This window comes from Myiozetetes cayanensis, unplaced genomic scaffold, assembly GCF_022539395.1.
Source record: "Myiozetetes cayanensis isolate MyiCay16 unplaced genomic scaffold, myiCay2020 scf13, whole genome shotgun sequence".
Taxonomy (NCBI): domain Eukaryota; kingdom Metazoa; phylum Chordata; class Aves; order Passeriformes; family Tyrannidae; genus Myiozetetes; species Myiozetetes cayanensis.
Window position 1 is genome coordinate 12499442 of NW_026086937.1, and position 14994 is coordinate 12514435.

At 49.1% G+C, this 14994-nt stretch overlaps 1 protein-coding gene across 1 annotated transcript; it reads left to right on the forward strand.

Annotated features, from left to right (window-relative positions):
* Positions 1 to 3289: 3289 nt before the first annotated feature.
* CLDN1 (claudin 1) lies at positions 3290 to 14760 on the forward strand. Its single transcript, XM_050308454.1, has 4 exons — positions 3290 to 3567; positions 11629 to 11793; positions 12213 to 12297; positions 12799 to 14760. The coding sequence occupies exons 1-4, from the start codon at positions 3345 to 3347 to the stop codon at positions 12959 to 12961; spliced, it is 636 nt and encodes a 211-aa protein (XP_050164411.1). The 5' UTR covers positions 3290 to 3344; the 3' UTR covers positions 12962 to 14760.
* The last annotated feature ends 234 nt before the right edge of the window (positions 14761 to 14994 follow it).

Below are 14994 nucleotides of genomic sequence, written 5' to 3' on the forward strand. Positions count from 1 at the left end.
GAATAAAAGGAAGGTTTATTTTGCCCACTGAAGCAGTGCAGAAAATCATCTGAATAAAAGAAATAAGATATTTCATGTCTCAAAGAAAGAAAGGGAGTTCAGAAGAGGAGACTAGATGCTCTTAGGGATACTGTAAAATTCACTGCAAATTCCAGAGCACTGAGAACACTGACGAATGATGAAGGGGGAAAGTGCAGTTTCAGTATTTATCTTAAATTCCTTGTGATGATTCGACAGAAATAGTTGCTGGGTTTTGAAATATTTCATGAGATGTGAGTAATAAGTATCAACCTCAAATTGTCCTTAGAAAGCAAAATATAAATTAGGTGTTCATGAAGCTGGCACTCTGTGCATGAGGGGACTGTGTACGGGTTGTCAGGGGATGTTCAGTGGTCAAAGAAACATGAGCAACTTGTCTTCAAGCTCTCATTTCCACAAAGCAAGATGCAGCCACCGAATTTGTGCCTAGAAGGTGTGCACAAAGGCACATCTGTGCTGCAGTCTGTGAGGACGCTGGGAGGTCCAAGAGCACATGGATGTATGTCACTATTGCCTTCATTGGCTTTGTTTGACCCAAGGCCGTTCTGTCACCCAGTAACACCGCCCACTGCAGCACCCATCAGGGACAGAGGGGCAATGGGAAGGCTGTACAGCCTTTCAGGAACACAGCACCCATCTCCAGGCAGGTGTAGACCCTAATCCCACAGTACCCCTAACAGAATATGGCTGTCTCAAGTCAAGTTCTATGGCCTTACAGAAGGGGAAGAAACTGAGGACACGTGGTGTCCTACTGTATGTCCAGGCAGTCAGACTCACACTATGGACAGATTTGACACAAACTGGCCCAAAGGATACCCCCTAAGCCCAACTCTTCCCAAGTACAGGGTGGTCATGGATTGCAGTCATCCCAAAAGCCAGCAGCATGGTCAGGGTGCTGCATCATGTGCTGCTGCACGCATGTCCCCAAGACCACTTTTGATGTTCCTTCCAGCGCAAGCGCAATCAGATCACTGCCACCCAGGACTCCTCCCTGTACTTTCCTAGAAGGTTCAGTAGAAAGTCCAAGTTCTTACCATACAGAATGGCTGTTCCCCCTCCTGCCTGCTCAGAGCCAGCAGCCAAGAGATCTAAACCTGCTAAAAGTGCCTTTGGAATTTGTAACCCTGCCCAGAGCTGACCTTGCACTGCAGGAGTCACTGAGGAGCTGCCCAATCTGCCGGGGGTGGGGGGGTGGCAGGAGGATCAGGAAAGGGGTGATTCAGTTCAGTGCTCTGAAGCACTGGGGAAACTGCACATTCCTTTGCAGATGAACACTGCTGGACTGATATGGCTACGCAGACATCAGTGATCAAACCCAGACACTCCTAACTGTTTTCCTCAGGTTTGCATGGATTTCTGCCCTGCCTCTTCATAAGGCAAGGAATTGTTCCTCACAGGAACCAGCTCCAACAGCCAGCACCATGCTGGTTTCTCTGCTCCCTGTATCTCGGGGAATTCTCTATGAATATGCAGAGAAATGCATCTATTTTGTTATCTCTGCCTTGCCAATACAAAACTTTGCTGCTTTCTTCTTCCTCACTCCCAGAACTATAAAACTGTGGTCCACGGAGACGCCGTTTCTTCAGCTGCAGATTCACAGCTCCCTATTCCTTCAGGAGTGAAAAAAGGACATTATAGGAAAAGTTTGCTACCAGGTAACTAGGATGGATTTCATCACACCAGCGCTGCTGCCGGGACGCTGGGGACCAGCAGCTGCAAGTGTTTTCCTAGCAAACCAGCCGTGCTTTGTCTCTGCCCGTGGGGTGAGACTGCAGTTGCTTTTCTCCCCCTTAACGCCCCTCACCCCCGGCATTGCACAGGACGGGTCAGGTAATCACGAATCTTTTTGTTTGTCTGTTTGCAAATCTCGGGAAGCAGCTCCAGCAAAACCTCCTAAGTCATCAGAATGCAGCAAACCACTGTGTCAAAACAATGCAACCCCATCTCTACCTCCAGCAGGACCTTTATCAGGAATTATCACCTGTTTATCTCAGAGTTTGGGATTACAGCAGGTCCAGGCTGAACGTCCCCTCCATCCAGCCTGTGGTGAGGGCAGGCAGCACCACCCAGCCTATGCCCTCTGAAGGAGACAGTATTTCCTCACTTTGCCTATTCTGAGCCTGGATTTGTCAATATTCAAATATCAACGCAGTAGAAAGGGGAACTATAGTAACTGGACAAACACACGCCCAAGAGAGAGGACACTCCTTCCTTCTCTGTAATCCCCTAGTTTCAATAAACCTTAGTAAATCACTGAAGCATTCAAAAATCGAAATTTCTCCCAGTAATGAGAGGTCCAGTAACGCAAAGGTGTACAGCACATCGTCCTTATTAAAATGGTTGGTTCAAAAGTTTGGATTTGTACATGGATGATGAGTGTTTGCGCAGCTGCCTCCCTGAAAGCCCTTTAAAATCATAGTACTCATAATTCCCATGATTGTTCTACTGCCTCCTCTGCAGCCAATTATTCCCACGTGTGCTGCATGTCCGGGGAGCCCGGCAGAGAGTCTGCCAGGTGGGAAATGCCCCCCTGCCTTGCCTGGCAGCACTGGGGTGGGCTGAGGAGGTCGGTCACACAGACACCAGCTGAGCAGGTGGAATTGGCACAGCCCCATCTCCACTTTCCCATCCAGTGTGCTCGCTCAGGGAGGGAAGGTGCCCGACGGAGGGTGAAGTTTGCAGCTCCAACACATTAAGGACAGCAGCGGGGGGCTGCCATTCCCGAGGAAGCTGAGTGGGGGGGTTCATGTTCTCTGGACTCCCAGCTCTAGGCGGGGGCTGTGGGGGCGTGGGGCTGAGAAGAGAGTGCGGATCAGGGTGAAACGCTGACGTGGGGGCGGGAGGTGGTGGAACTCCACGGGAGGGTGGAGTGGGGTATGAACATCACCCCTCGACGCTGCAACCACGAGAGGAAGGGGGTGGAGGGGGTGCCGGAGGGAGGCTCGCGTGGGGAGACTCAGGGGTGCAGGAGGAGGCTCGGGGGGTGCGGGGGAGGCTCGGGGGTGCCGGGGAGGCTCGGGGGTGCGGGAGGAGGCTCGGGGATGCCGGGGAGGAGGTGCCTGAGAGGTGCCGGGGGGAGGCTCGGGGGATGCGGGGAGGCTCAGGGGTGCTCGGGAGGCTCGGCGGGGGGCCGCGGAACCCCCGCGGGGCGGGGCCGGGGCGCGGCCGGCAGGGGGCGCGCTGTGCGCGGGCTTAAGAGGCGCGCGGGGCGGCGCGCGGGCGGTAGAGCCGTGCGCGCGGCAGAGCGGAGTGGGCGCGCGCTCCCGGTCCCCTCACAGCCACTTGTCCCCGTCCCCACCCCAGACATGGCCAGCGGAGGGCTGCAGCTCCTGGGCTTCGTGCTGGCCTTCCTGGGCTGGATCGGCATTATCATCAGCACCGCCATGCCCCAGTGGAAGATGGCATCCTACGCGGGGGACAACATCGTCACGGCCCAGGCGCTCTACGAGGGGCTGTGGATGTCGTGCGCCATGCAGAGCACGGGGCAGATCCAGTGCAAGGTGTACGACTCGCTGCTCAAGCTGGAGGGTAAGTCGGGGCTTGGGCGGTGAGGGAGCCGGGGGTGCCCGTCCCGTCGGGGCCGTCCCCTCCACCCTGGTGCCCCTTCGGTCGGGGCTGGGGGTACGAGCCTCTTGGGGATCGCCACCCCACGGCGGTGTCGGTCGCGTCGAAGCTCAGCTGAAGTACCTGGACTGGGGTTGCCAGCCCTGTTGCACGTCCAGTGTCCCATCTCCGCCGTCGTCGTGCGTGTGTCGTCCCTCCCACCCATCCCAAGTGCCTGTCGCAGTAGGGGTGCTGTTGCTGTCGGGTCTCACGGTCTCTGTCCCGCTGGAATTACGCAGCGTGGCCCTTCGGGGTTGAAGGGGCAGGGCTTGGGCTCCCCCATCTCTTTGGTGATGCTTCACCCTGTCGGGGGTCGGACGCGTGGCGTCTCCTGGGGTCCCGCCGTGGCTCTCCCCGCCGGAGCAGAGGGTGGCTCTACAGTGACTGTCCTTTGGGGCACCCTGGGCAGTGTCGCCTCCCTGGGTGGGGAGCGGGGGCTCTCGGCGGGGCGATACTCGGGTAGGGGGCCGGGACGCCCCGCAGCCCCCTGCCCGCACCCCGGCTGCCTGTTTTCCCCTCGCAACGAAAAAGGTCCCGGGAGGGGAAGGGTCAGATCCTCCACAAGTGTTCGGGAAAGTGCCGTGTTTGTGTGCAAGAGCTTTTGGCTGAGGAGGTTCAGCCAAGGACTAGGCACGGCTGAGAGGGAGCGGAGCTCAGCAGCGGGGCCGGAGTGGGCTTTCAGAGTACGGGTCATGTTTGCCTTTGACTGTTTCAGTCTTTTGTTCTCTGGGAAAGTCTCTGCTGCTCCAGTGGAGCTGTTAAGCAGAAGGCTGGCAGGTGAGCTGGCCTCCTGCCCAGGTAGCACTGCCTGAAGTTTTTAGGCAGAACAGTACGTCAAGGTAATCCTTAGTCTCTTATGTTGTCGTGGGACGGTGAAGCCATTTCATGCAGGCAGGAGCTGCAGCCTGGCTGGCGGGGGTGTCACTGGGGTATGGGCAAGGGTGGCTGGGGTGTCACTCGGGGTGCTCACGCCGAGTTGGAGCCCTAAGTGGGGGCTATATCTAGAGCGCTGGCGAAGAAAACTTATGCCGATACCCCCACAAAATTCCTTTCTCAATGTCCCTCGCTTTATCCCTGCCTAATTAATAAAATAATAATTACCACCTTGGTCACCTTCTTTTTCCCGAAGGATTGAGCAGGCAGTTTCACGTAAACCGAGGCCCGTGGGGAGTGTCCCCGAGTCCGATTGCCACCAGCCCTTCCTGTGTGTCACGCAGTGAAGTCGGACACCCCCGCCCCACTTTCGCGGCCAGCCCACATCAGTCCCTCGTGCTCCCTTGCTCCGAACGCTCGTAGGCCCCGCAGAGGTGCGGATTGCTCCCATCGGGAGTGCTGCGCACCCACTTGGCACTCGCGGGGTGCGGGGCTGAGTTAATCGGGGCAGGGCTGAGCACACATTCCGGGGTGCTTTGAGTGGTAATTATGTGTAAGCTCAGCTTCAAGCCTTTTTATCTCGCACTGGGGGTGGGGGGCGAAGGTGCCAGCAGGGCTGAGGAATCTCCATCCACCCCCTAGATGGGTTGCGAAAGGTAACCTTGCCTCGGGGGCTGTGCGCAGTCCATTGTGTTGTTAATGAGACCTGCCTGCGGAATCAACTGCGGAACCCGCCGAGAACAGACTCCCAGAAACCTGCCCCAGGCCTTCCAGACCTGGCCCATTCATGGTTGAGCACCGAAACCAGCTGCTCCCCTCACCTTTGTCCAGCGAACAATACGTGCTCTTCTCTTTTACGGCTACGGGGGAGAGAGGTGCCAAGGACGAAGGCTGAGCTTTTAGTGTGTGTGTGTGCCTCCTTTTGTGTTTTTGCAGAGCTCCTGGCCCTGCAGGACAGCATGCTTGAAAATTCCCAAGAAACGGGGAGATCGCAGGTGATGGGCTGGCGAAAGGGCCCCTCGCGTTTTCGGTCCTTCAGCTTGCTTAGATTGTGCCTTTCCCACTTGAAAGCAGATCGTGCCGGGGGGGGGCATAAACGTTATCGCGTTATCTGCCGGTTTCCCTCCTGGTGTGCCCTCAAGGTTTTACAGTCACATAGGCATCGGCAGGGACCAGCAGCGCTGGTTTGGGTGGAGGTGCAAAAAACCAAAACCAAACAAACAGAAACCCAACCAAACCAAAACCATCTATAGCGACAGCCGCACCCCGGGACAGGTGCAGTGGAGAGCTCCCTTACTGCGTTTATCTCTGTTCTGGTGAAGGTGGAAGGTGGTACAGCTATGTGAGCAAAACTTCTGCCTGGCTGCGCTTTCCTGCCAGAGCTTCTTCACATGCCAGAAGCTTCGTGAGCGTATGGGAGAGGCTCACATCTATAATTACTTTGTCCCTTCAGAAAGGACTGAACCTTCTCACACCTGCAGTAACTCACGGTTGTGAGAATTCTGGAAGGCATTGCCAGCAAACTTTTGGGTATCTGCTAGCTGTTGCCATTCCTCTGGATGTGTCGATGTTTGGCTGCTTGGACCGATTCTGTATCGGTCCAAGGCAGAGGTGGGGTTGGCACAAGCTGATGAGCACCAATAATCAAGTGAGAGGCCTCAAGCTTCCCGTGTGGGCACACTGCTGGAGTGCACCCATGCTGGCACTTCTCCCGCAGCTGTGTTCAGCTGAGGGCTTATGTCACTGCTCCTATTCAGGCAATAGAAAGGCTGCGTTTTGCTGGCTTACGTGAAAAGCAGTGCGTGGCCACACGCAGACATAGAGGCAACAAATGCCACCCTTGCAACAAGGCTTTGTTGCACAGCCTCAGCATTGTTCTTGTGGCACTCCAGCATGGTCCATGGAGCTTAGCTCAGCTTTGTGCTCCTCGGGGTCTCAGGGGAATGGTCTCACACAGGAGGATGTACCTGTCTCTGAAACATTTCAGCCCCACCTAACCACATTCTACTGTTCTGAGCAGAGATTGTTGTGGGTCCTGTCTAGGCTGTTTTAGCTGAAGATACTCATTGCCCCGTTTGGTTTTGCTGGGAGAGGTTCTGTGCTTGAGACAAGCTGAGACTCATCTATCGCTTCATCACCAAACCTAGTACATCCACAATGAGCCTTTGTGCCCTAGCCCAGAAAATAAACAAGGGTTTGAATACCCTCTGGGTCAAGCAGCATCGCTGAAATATGAAATCTTCCCTCCTACACCTTTACCATTGTAGCTCAGCCTGTTCCAGGAGCTGGGGAAGAGGATGGGTGGGGGAAAGGAAGGGTTCATGCTCAGGTTACTGTAGCTCAATTGTGATGGTGGGGGAGTTGGGAGGGTGGCCCAGGGAGGGACAAAGCATGAGGGGCATGTGTCCAATTCTCCATCTTCAGATCTGGAGTAAGCAGGTAGAACCTGCTGGTATCTGTGCTTTCATGTGGGTTAAGGGTTAATTTGCTACTGTGTTTCTCAATCCCTGTTCCTTCCTCATGAAAAATCGTGATTGAGTGATAAAACAGTCTCACTTGTGCTGGCTTTGTGAAGGTAGAGGGTTATTTGGAATGCCACTGAGGCTGTTTGTGTGCCCTGGTGCCTCTGCAAGAGGGGATGGGAGTCTGTTGCAATACACTGGCTTTATTGCTCTACAAGCAGCTTCTAAGCAGCTTTAGTAGCTGGTGTTACTATGTGTTAAATCTCTTGGTAAGGGAATTTCCAGGCTTCGTGGGAAAACAGGCTGTCCAGGTCTCCTTTCATCAGGAATCTGGAAATGGTGGTACCATGTGCTGCTTTTTTTAGCACTATCCTTTCTCTGCTAATGTGTGTAGGAGGGCATTGAACCTTTCCTGCTTTCTGGTAAGCAGAGTACAAGGCCACAGTCATCTACTGAACTTGCTGCTTTTGCACCAGACATGCAGTGAGGACTTCCCACCCATTCCACTTTGTCAAGAAACATGACCCAGAATCCCTATCTTGCCTAGATTCCTCTGTCCAGTCTTCTAGACTTGTGGTGGGATGCTTTGAAGGTGAGGGGTATACAGGGTGGGTCTTTGCAGGGTCTGGTAAGGGGGTTGAAAGCCTCCGAGCCATTAGTAGCTTTTGAGTGCAGTGAGAATGACTGCAAGTGAGAGAGATGTTTGCTGGCCACCTCTGAAGCTGAGATCACAATAGTAACTTTCACATGCTGGCAGGGCCGACCAGCAGGAGATCGGATCCCACTTCTTCCAGGGGATCCAGCTTTCATGAACCCTGGTGGGAAGGCTTTGAAGGCTGCTGACTGTTCTTGGAGGTGGATGGCGTACCATGCTTCCTGCAATGTGGAGCTCGTGTAACTCCCGGGGAACTTCTCTTGCAGATATTAGAGGGAGCTGCACAGCATCTGTTTCATCTGTCATCAGTTGGTTGGATGGAGGCCCGTGGGAAGGGAAGGAAAAGCCCATATTTTAAATACAAGTAGGGCAGTCCATAAGCATCCCTATCAGAGAATAATCTGCACATAGAACCATTACAGCAATTTTGCATTACAAACAGGCATTACAAAAATCCCATGGCACTTTCCCAACAGCTTTTCTGTAGCGTAAATGATATAAACAGATTAAATGAGAAAATGTGATGATGGAAAAAACCCTCAAACATCCACAGGTGAAGTACTTTTGCATTATTTTATATATATATGTGTATATATAACTAAGCAGTTACCACCAATTACTTCTGTGTCAGTTAATGATAGTTGTGGGAAGGAAAAAGTAGGCTTCAGATAAACTGCATCAGGTAGTTTGTGTCCAAACCCACTAGGTCAAAACGTTTGTTGGCATGTTTTTAAAACAAGTAGGGTTTATTATGTGAAACAGGTATGAGCTGCAGCAGCATGTTTGTAAACTTAAATGTATTATATCCCTTGCAGAATACACATTTGTTATTAGCTGTCAACAGTAGTTTTAAGCCTCTGTTCTTCAGTCCTTGATGCTTTCTTGCTATAGGCTTTTCAGGCTGGGTCTCTCATTACTAAGCAGCAACAAAAAGGCTTGGCTTCCAAGTTAGTACTGGTTTATATTGACAAAATACTGTCGCCATCTGACAGCTGTTGTTGGGTGCCAGGCCAGTGGTCTCACCTTCTACAGGACTCTTTCTTCCCCAAAGGCTCCTGGGCTTTCTTGTTTCTGTTGGTAAGACAGTTGCAGCAGCAAGGAGTGTGGGGGAAATCATGTTGTCTCTAATATGGTAGAAGTCATAAAGTTAAATTGCTGTGGAGTACTTCTACTTGCTGTCAGTAGCCAGTCCTGTTTAGCAGGTCAAGACAATAGTATACTTGTATAATTTTGGATTTTTAAAGCACCTGGAAAGGCCCATGTGAACAACAGAACTATTATTAAACTAGCTTTCCCAGCCTCTGGATGTGCAGCTTTCATTGACAACACAGCTGTTAATGTGTAGTTAATAACTAGTAGCTTGTGTGATGATTAACTGTGGTCAGTGCACCGCACACATTGCAAAAGTGGTAGGAGGACGAAAACGCCGCCTCTCAGCCTGTGCTGAGAGCACAGGACGGGCGGGTGGAGGGTGGTTGGCTAATACAGCCATGTCACATTACAGCTTCTTGAGATAAAGGAACAGGATGTTCTGCAAATGCTTCAACCTGTTTTTCTGTCCTACTGCGAGTTTCCTAAATGCTTTTGTCCTCTATGCCATTGAGCTGTGCATGAGGAAGGGGTGAGAGCACCAGGAGATGTTCCCCCAGGCTCTGCTGAGAGGAGGCAGCTCTGGGAAATGCTCACAATACTGTGTTTTGTTCAACTGTTTCTGCAGAGTTGTGCTGTGGCACGCATCCAGTTAATACTTACAAATCTTGAGATTTTAGCAGGTTTCATAGCTAGGTCTTCAGAGGTCATAGAAACATTTTCCAGCATTTTCCTGTGTTTGTTCCTTAGCATCGTGTTTGAAGGTGAGAGGTCTCTTCCCACCCTTTTAAATAGTATTCTAGTTTTCAGAGATAACATTGCCTGTTTCCAGCATCATGAAAGAACTCTTTCAAAACCCTCTCCTATAAAGTAATTTTCTCATGCAGCAAGACTGAGCCCAACTTGTTGTACTCTTGATAAAACAGGTTTGTCTTATCTCTGCAGAAAATACCCTTTCCCATGCTAAGTAAAAATAATATTCAGCTATTGGCCTCTTCAGAGTTGCCGCAATAGGCCACAATTTAGCCTTAAATGTATGGCAGCTGAATTGGCTGCCTGGGTGGTAATTTGTCAGCTGAAGTCCGTCTGAAAGTTGGCATTACTTTTGTAAGATAGAGATTACACTCCAAAAGTAATTTCTAACATTGGAGATAAATTAATTAAAAACGAGTTTGGATACTGCTGTGGTGATTTATGCTTAAGTGACAAATGGCTTTGTTAATGGGTTTCTGCAATCAGTGCAGCAGATGGGTTTTGATTAACACCTGGGCGGTGCGGAGGTGTGTCACCTTCGCCTTTGAAGGATGCAAGAGATAATATTAGCCAAGCTGATTGAGGGACTTTTTTCCCAAGAAAGCCAAGACTCATATTATGAAAGTGTCACTTCCTATTGCTCTGAATATTGCCTTTTAGTTGTATTGTTAGTAATTATTTTCATAATCTATTTACAAAACAATAAGATCATGTGTGAAGGGGCAGATCCAGAAAACTCGAGTCACACAGCCTGATATTGGTGTGTGTCACAGGAATTTTCCTGCACAAGCAGTGCTGTGGGGCAAAGTGTAGTAAAGAAGCTGCAGAAGATGGATGTGAGGCTTTGCCCCCCTCCTGGCCAATGCCAACTCTGAATTCCTGAGTTTCAGATTGAGCCAGACAGCCCATTGTTGTATCAGGGACTGATAGGTTCCCCTACCAGCATTGACTGTGAAGTTACTCTGTTATAGGCTTAAATCTTGAAACTTCCAAGCCTGAAGTGCTTTTGCAGAGCTCTAGCAGGAGGCAATCACGGTGTTTTGAGCAGTGAGCTCCAGACTTGGGAAAAATTCTGGTGATACTTTGCTAGTACCTGTGTCACTTGCAGATCGTCTTCTGTGTCAGGGGACACTTCTGCTGCTTTGGTTACAGCGTGCTCCTGGGAGCTTATTGCTTTTATTAACCAGCCCTGTTTGTTCCCAGGTCTTTACAGGACTGTATATTAAAATCCATGCCGTTCAAACAAGCCTGATTTGCCAGACAATAAAGCTCAGGCTCTTATTTCACTGCTAGTCAGATGTTTTGTCACCTGAGGGTTTTTTTTTAGTAATGACTGAATTATTTTTCTTCTTTGGTATCAAGAAAATCCGAGTCCAGTAACTCACATTCATAGGGTTAGTGTGTCTATGCCTTCAGCTCAGTCCTCATAAAACCAAATCTTGGATAAAGTACATCAAGTCTGTCTTCTGAGAACTCGGGCAAATTCAACACTTGCAGATGGGAATCACCACCCCATGCACCAACTCTTCAAAAGCACAAGAGCCTCTTAAAACATTTGAGTCAACTAAGCCAAATATTTTAGTTAGAAAATAACCTATTTTTCAATTAGCTGGGAAAATCCTGTTTTTGTTGCAATTGTATTTTTGTACCCTTTGGGGTTCAAGCTGAGAATTTAGCACAAAAAAAAAAATGTAAATCGGTACTGAGTTATTTGTATAAAAGACAGGTTTTGGAAGTGTTGAGCAGTAAAGGGGCCTTGCTGTCTGCTGTGGGACTATTCATATGTATGGCACTATTCATATTAAAACATGTGCTTAAGTGCTTTGTCAAGGTAGAGACTAAATCTGAATACTTCTTTTGATAAACAGATATGTCCTTCCAATTGGGATTCAAATGATCAAGGAAGAAAAGATGTCTGAGGGCAATTCCCAGGTCATTTCCTGCAGAAAGGCTGCATGCCCTTGTTTGCCATGCATTTTAGAAGAGGCTGAGAGTCCTCTGATCCTGATGCTTGGCAGTCTTGAGACCAAAGACCAAGATCTTGCTTGGATGTATCCTGTGTAACTAGGGAATAGGAGTATTTTGACAGTAATTTGAATTTCTATTTGTGTTCTGAGTTTCCTTTTCAGTAACTCAAATCCTTATGTCTTGCAGGCAGTCTGCAGGCCACGAGGGCTTTGATGGTGGCTGCAATACTCCTGGGGCTCGTGGGTTTGTTTGTTGCTGTAACTGGCATGAAATGCATGAAGTGCATGGAAGATGACCAGGTCAAGAAGATGCGGATGGCTGTCTTTGGTGGGGTGATCTTCATCATTTCAGGTCTGTAACATACAGATGTGCTTATTGTTAAATGTGCAAATTTCTAGATGGCATTTTGGTCTTAGCGGACTTTGGCACAGTAGCTCTGGCTAACTGAGGCATCAGATGGGTCTACTGGCACTGGCATTGCACTCTCTCTCTGGACATCATGATTTCAATATCTGTTAGCAGAGCTGCCTTTGACCCTGCTTCCGTGAAAGGCTGTCAGTAGTCCTGATTTTGGTGCACTGTAACTGTGGGGGGACCTCAAATCCTTTCTTAGCTTTTCTCTCAACCAAAACTAACTGGAACAGCTCAGAATTGCCCAGGGTAGCAGCAGCTGAGCATTACTCCAGATGCTGATTCTGCTGCATGCATACTTTTGCGATGATTTTACTGTTTTTTCTTAAACCATGACATTATGTTCCCTTTATGTGCAGGTCTGGCAGCATTGGTGGCCACATCGTGGTATGGCAACAGAGTGGCTCGGGCCTTTTATGACCCTTTCACCCCCGTCAACACCAGGTACTGACCCTTTGGATATAAGACACTACAGTTTAGTGTGGTAAATGCTCACAGGGCTTAGTTTGGAGTAGCAGTAGCTCAAAAGAAAAAAGGGAATTTTCTGAACTAACTGGGTTGGCTTCAAACTGTGAAGAAAGAGTTGGGACCAGATTATCCATGGGGCTCTTAGGTCTTGGCTTTCTGTTGATGCAGCATCTCTGACAGAGACCTAACTGATGTGACTTCTATGATTTTCTTCCACTGCTGTTTTGCACAGAGCTTGGTCTCAGTGCGCACCTGCTCACTTGCAGCTGTGTAGGGTGACCCAAAATAGTGAACTAACCTGATGCTGAAGATCTGGGTTTGAGGGTCAACAAAGTCTCAGACTGCTCCAAACTGCTGCCTTGCCGGAAGCCGTGTCCATCCCAGTTTCTGCTTCCTTCTGCTTTGTGTGAACATGTTACTATGAGTAATACTTCTGGATTGCAGTGTTATTCACTTTCTCCCTTCTTTTTTCCCCAGATTTGAGTTTGGATCAGCTCTCTTCATTGGCTGGGCAGCTTCATCTCTGGCCATACTGGGGGGATCCTTCCTCTGCTGTTCGTGTCCACGGAGAGAAACTTCATATCCACCCGCCCGAGGCTACCCAAAAAATGCCTCCTCCACAGGGAAGGATTATGTATAATGAAACAAAGAAGAGGAGCCACCAGCAATGGTAGTGAAAGCATTTTGAAGAGGACACTATAATGCCACTGTCCTGAGCAGAGTCCAGGCTCTAGGTTCTGCCTTCCTCTTCTCCCAAAAATGTGTATATTTTTGTAATCCTCTTTGCTACTGGACATAACTTCTCCTTTCTCTCCCAGCCCATGGAGGAAGGCTAGCCTAGGTTCATAGGTAATGCCACTGGAAAGATGAAACCTCCAAGCTTGGGTTAAGTTTAGTATTTGGGAGTAAAAGGGAAAATAATACTGTTTTTATAGATGGATGTTGGTGCTTTTTTTAGTTTGGTTTTTTTTTTTTTTTAAAATAGATGGTAACAATTCAGTCCCATATCCCATTAAGTTAGAGCCCAGTGTGGTATGTGTAGAAATTAAAGGAACATATATTCTATACAAAATTATGAAACCAATAGCTTAAGGGGAAACATAATTCTGGGGAAAAGACTTTAAATGCAGGCATGTTTGAAGAGATGTAAAATACTCTTGTATTGTCTTATTGGCATCATCTTCAGCACAGCATCCTGCTTTCTGTGCAAACAAAGGGTCAGACACTATTAAATTGCAGTGACTTTATAGAAATCCATGCTGTCTGTGCACATGCTGTTGGCCAAAGGAAGATGCAGTGTAAGGTAGCAACTACAGAAGTTACCAGACTCCCAAAGCAGCTGCAGGTTTGCCTGGTGCCAGGGAAGAGCTCAAGAAAAATGATTGCCTTCTGTTTTCACTGTGTGTCTCTGGCGGGGCTGTTACTTAGACACCGAGTGCTGCCAGTGATTTTCTCCATGTTCCCACCCTGGCAGCTGAGCTTGAAGCTTTATTCACTTCTGTGTGTTACAGGTCAGCTTTTAACACTTCCCTCTTTCCTTGGATCATTTTGGGCTTAGTTTACTGTTCTCTGTTTGCCTTATGCAGCTAGTTGTGTTAAACCAAACTGAATGCACTGCCACTCCCTGATGTTTCCCGAAGCATACCTCACGCGCTGCCATTCCATCCTGTATTTCTTTTAAACACTTTCAGTGATGATATGAAGGCAAATTCTAAGAAAACTGATCCGAAGTTTATGGCATTTTCTTGTAATCCAAGCTCACCAAAGAGGCAGAAACATTTTAAAGATAAAGCCATCCTTGCATATTGAGTCATATCCAAAAAAAAAAAAAAATTATGCAGTTCATTAAATGTTTCCACCTCTTCCCCTGAAACGCGCAGTCAGTCACTTGGTGTTTACTTACCCTGGGAGTTAAATCTCATAATTCCTAGAAGGGTGGTACCACCTCTCCTAAGCTCAACCTTTTTGTATAGAAGGAAAATGGTTGCTTCTGACCAGGCTTGACAATTGTGTATGTGTTCAGAGGCATCAGATCTCTTGATTTCCTTCTGTAGACAGGGAGAGCTTCTGGCTGAGCTATGTACCACCGTGGTGGTGGTGGTCTGTACAAGCCTTGTACCTCTGTCTTACCTGACTTTTGCAGCATAAAGTTACTAAAAGAAACCACCCAGAGCGTTGGCTTCAGGCTTGAGCTGATGTTGGCCTGTACTTGGAGCTGGGTCACATGGCTTCCACTTCTCCATGGGGAATCGCCCGTGCACAGCAGCTGCCTCGTGAGACCTTTTGCCTTAGGAGGTGGCAGCTCAGGTCACATTGAAGAGCTGATGAAGCCTATGCTTTCGTATTTACATTAACCCTGAGCCAGGGAGCAGAAGCTTGTATTGGGAACTTGTATAAAGTGTTTAAACAATTTCAATAAATGGACTTTTTTAAGGAAAATCAGGCTATTACTTCATTTCTTGTTTTTGAGCAGAACTTGGATGGTGTGTATGGGAGAGAAGACTGGGACTTGGGCTTTTGGGAGGCTGTCTGCCAGAATGGAACTTGTTTAGCTGTGTGTATCTACAGCAGGCAGAGGTGGGGACAGATCTTCTGCAGTGAGTCAGGCAGTTGTGGCCTCTGGCAGAAACTCACCCAGTAATCTGCTATGATTGCAGCCCAGGAACCAGAAGG